Source organism: Sphaeroforma arctica, assembly GCF_001186125.1.
Source record: "Sphaeroforma arctica JP610 unplaced genomic scaffold supercont1.192, whole genome shotgun sequence".
NCBI lineage: Eukaryota > Ichthyosporea > Ichthyophonida > Sphaeroforma > Sphaeroforma arctica.
In genome coordinates, this window is record NW_014040366.1 from 72,847 (window position 1) to 75,258 (window position 2,412).

General features: G+C 45.0%; 1 protein-coding gene across 1 annotated transcript; it reads left to right on the top strand.

Moving 5' to 3' along the window:
* Positions 1–392: 392 nt before the first annotated feature.
* On the top strand, positions 393–2,262 carry SARC_03670 (hypothetical protein; the record flags this gene model as incomplete). The annotated part of the gene is made up of 3 exons (XM_014302532.1): positions 393–674; positions 1,298–1,418; positions 2,114–2,262. The coding sequence occupies exons 1-3, from the start codon at positions 552–554 to the stop codon at positions 2,260–2,262; spliced, it is 393 nt and encodes a 130-aa protein (XP_014158007.1). The 5' UTR covers positions 393–551.
* Positions 2,263–2,412: the final 150 nt, after the last annotated feature.

Consider the following 2,412-nt stretch of genomic DNA (forward strand, 5'->3'; position numbering starts at 1 on the left):
ATATATATATATATATATATATATATATATATATAATATATATATATATATATATATATATATAGCTTGTGTGGTGATTCTTCAGTACGAATGTGGCGGCAGTTCTAATACATATATGACGAATAGCCGTCTCAAACCCTGAAATCCTAAATGTCGAACATGTCACTGAGAAAGTCATGTAATGCCTAAACCTTGAACCATAAACCCTAAGCTCTCCTTGTACTGCCCCACTCACTCATGTCACAACACACGGCTACCTGCACAACCACCACCACACACAAGACCAGTGACAGACCCAAAACCCTGAAATACAGACAACAATGACAGACCCAGAACCCTAAAACCCCAATACCTCATCCACTTCACCACCCCTTTGCTCTCAACACGCTCGCAGGATATCACAACAAGCCGAAGTTCGGGACATCCTGACCCAGGGGCGGCTGACTGTATGGTACGCCGTTCAGTCGCGCGTGTGTGCGTATCTCAACTCAGACTCACAGTCATTTGGCCAGGCCAGTTTCCAGTTCGATGACTTCATAACGTTGCTGCACATGACTCATCGCTGCATTGCGGTGGGCCAAGTGTTTTGCGGTGGCAGTGGGGCGGACCTGTACGCAGCTCTGTCGCGCAAGAGCAGTGTGTTCTTAAAGAACTTCCACAAGGCACGCCTGGAGGTATGGTGGTAGGGTTAGCTCACGCGCACAAGTAGGGTTTTAGGGTTAGTGGTGTATGGTACAGCTCATGCGTAACATATGACTTACGTATACGCCTGTTTTAATTACACTTTTCTCCACACCCACACTAAACCTGAAACCCTGAACCCTAACCACACCAAACCGCTTGAACGCCCATTGAACGCGTGTGTGTGAGTGTTCACATGCATGCGTCGGTTGTTGTATAGTGACGTACATGTGGTGATGGTTTTTAGGGTGTCGGTTTTTGACTTTGTAGTCCGTAGGGTTTGAGAGTATAGGGGTTTTCACCCTCTGAAAACCTTTGGTCAGCCCGTGGTGGCTATCTTACAGTGATAGTCTGTGGTGTGCGGAGTGCATAACATGCCCACCATCTCATGCTGTGCATAATGTTATTGTATTATATCTGTTTGTGTGCTTGAGTGTTAGGATGTGATTGTTATTGTATCATATCTGTTGTGTGCTTGAGTGTTAGGATGTGATTGTTGTTGTATCATGTCTATTGTGTGCTTGAGTGTTAGGATGTGATTGTTGTTGTATTATATCTGTTGTGTGCTTGGTTGTCGTCTCACCTGTGTGTGTGTTACATCTCTGCTTGTGCTCAGGATGTGAAGGCGATGATTGAGAACGAGCGATGGCAACGCATTCCGGCGCAGACGACTTTTTCGGTCAATTCCTTCAGAGAATTCGCGTTTCTGCAAGACATCACCGATCACACGGACGACGGTGAGTGGCTTAACGCAGTACAGCACTTTAACTAATTCATGTGTGTACGGTTCTGTGTCTGTGTCTGTGTCTGTGCGTCTCTCTCTGTGTGTGTCTGTGCGCGTGTGTATTGATAGTCAATACGTACTTCATAGGGTCACTTCTCATCACGGCTTTGCACTCAAGAAGTAATGTATAAGGGTTTAAAATGTAACGTAATGAGTTCTGTACATATAGCATTGTGATTTTTACGTTTAATATTATGGTCGTAGTTTTGGGTTCTGTATATTGGGCATGTATTGCATTGTAAGCTTTACATTTATTGATTTGTACGTACACCTTTGCGGGACAATGGGTGGGCTAAGTGTGACTAAGTGCGAACCATAAACCCTAGAAATGTACTGCCACTGCCACCGAATGGTTCTTCGTCTACTGAGAGTATCGGTGTCCATCTGTTTGTGTTTTCGTTAACACATTCACATGTCACTCCGTGACACGCTTTGCACTCACTAAACCCTAAACCCTCAAATCTGGTATCCACACACCCATCCCGAACATCAGACATAGCACATAGCAATCGCGTGTAAATAGAAACTATAAACCCTAAACTCTGGTAGCCACAAAACCGTTCCCAATATCAGACACGGCACATAACAATCGCATGGAAGCAGAAACTCTAAACCCTAAACCCTAAACCCTGCATTTAAACCCTGAAGAATCCAAAGAGGCGGCGAGATGGGCGGAAGTGGTGGCTGTGCAGAACAGCATCACAGACGGCCACAGCCCGTTTGCAGTCCTAACAGACGACGACCGCCAATTCAGGTGCGCATGGAAGGTGCAGGTGTTGCTTAGCAACACAAGCTAAACCATAACCCCTAATAACCCTAACCCCCAAAACCCTACAGATCTACCACCTCAATGCATTTACGTATTACTGTACTGTGGATATATACCTACAGGTCTACCATCTTATAGTGCTTACGTATTTCTGTACTGTAGATATATACCTACAGGT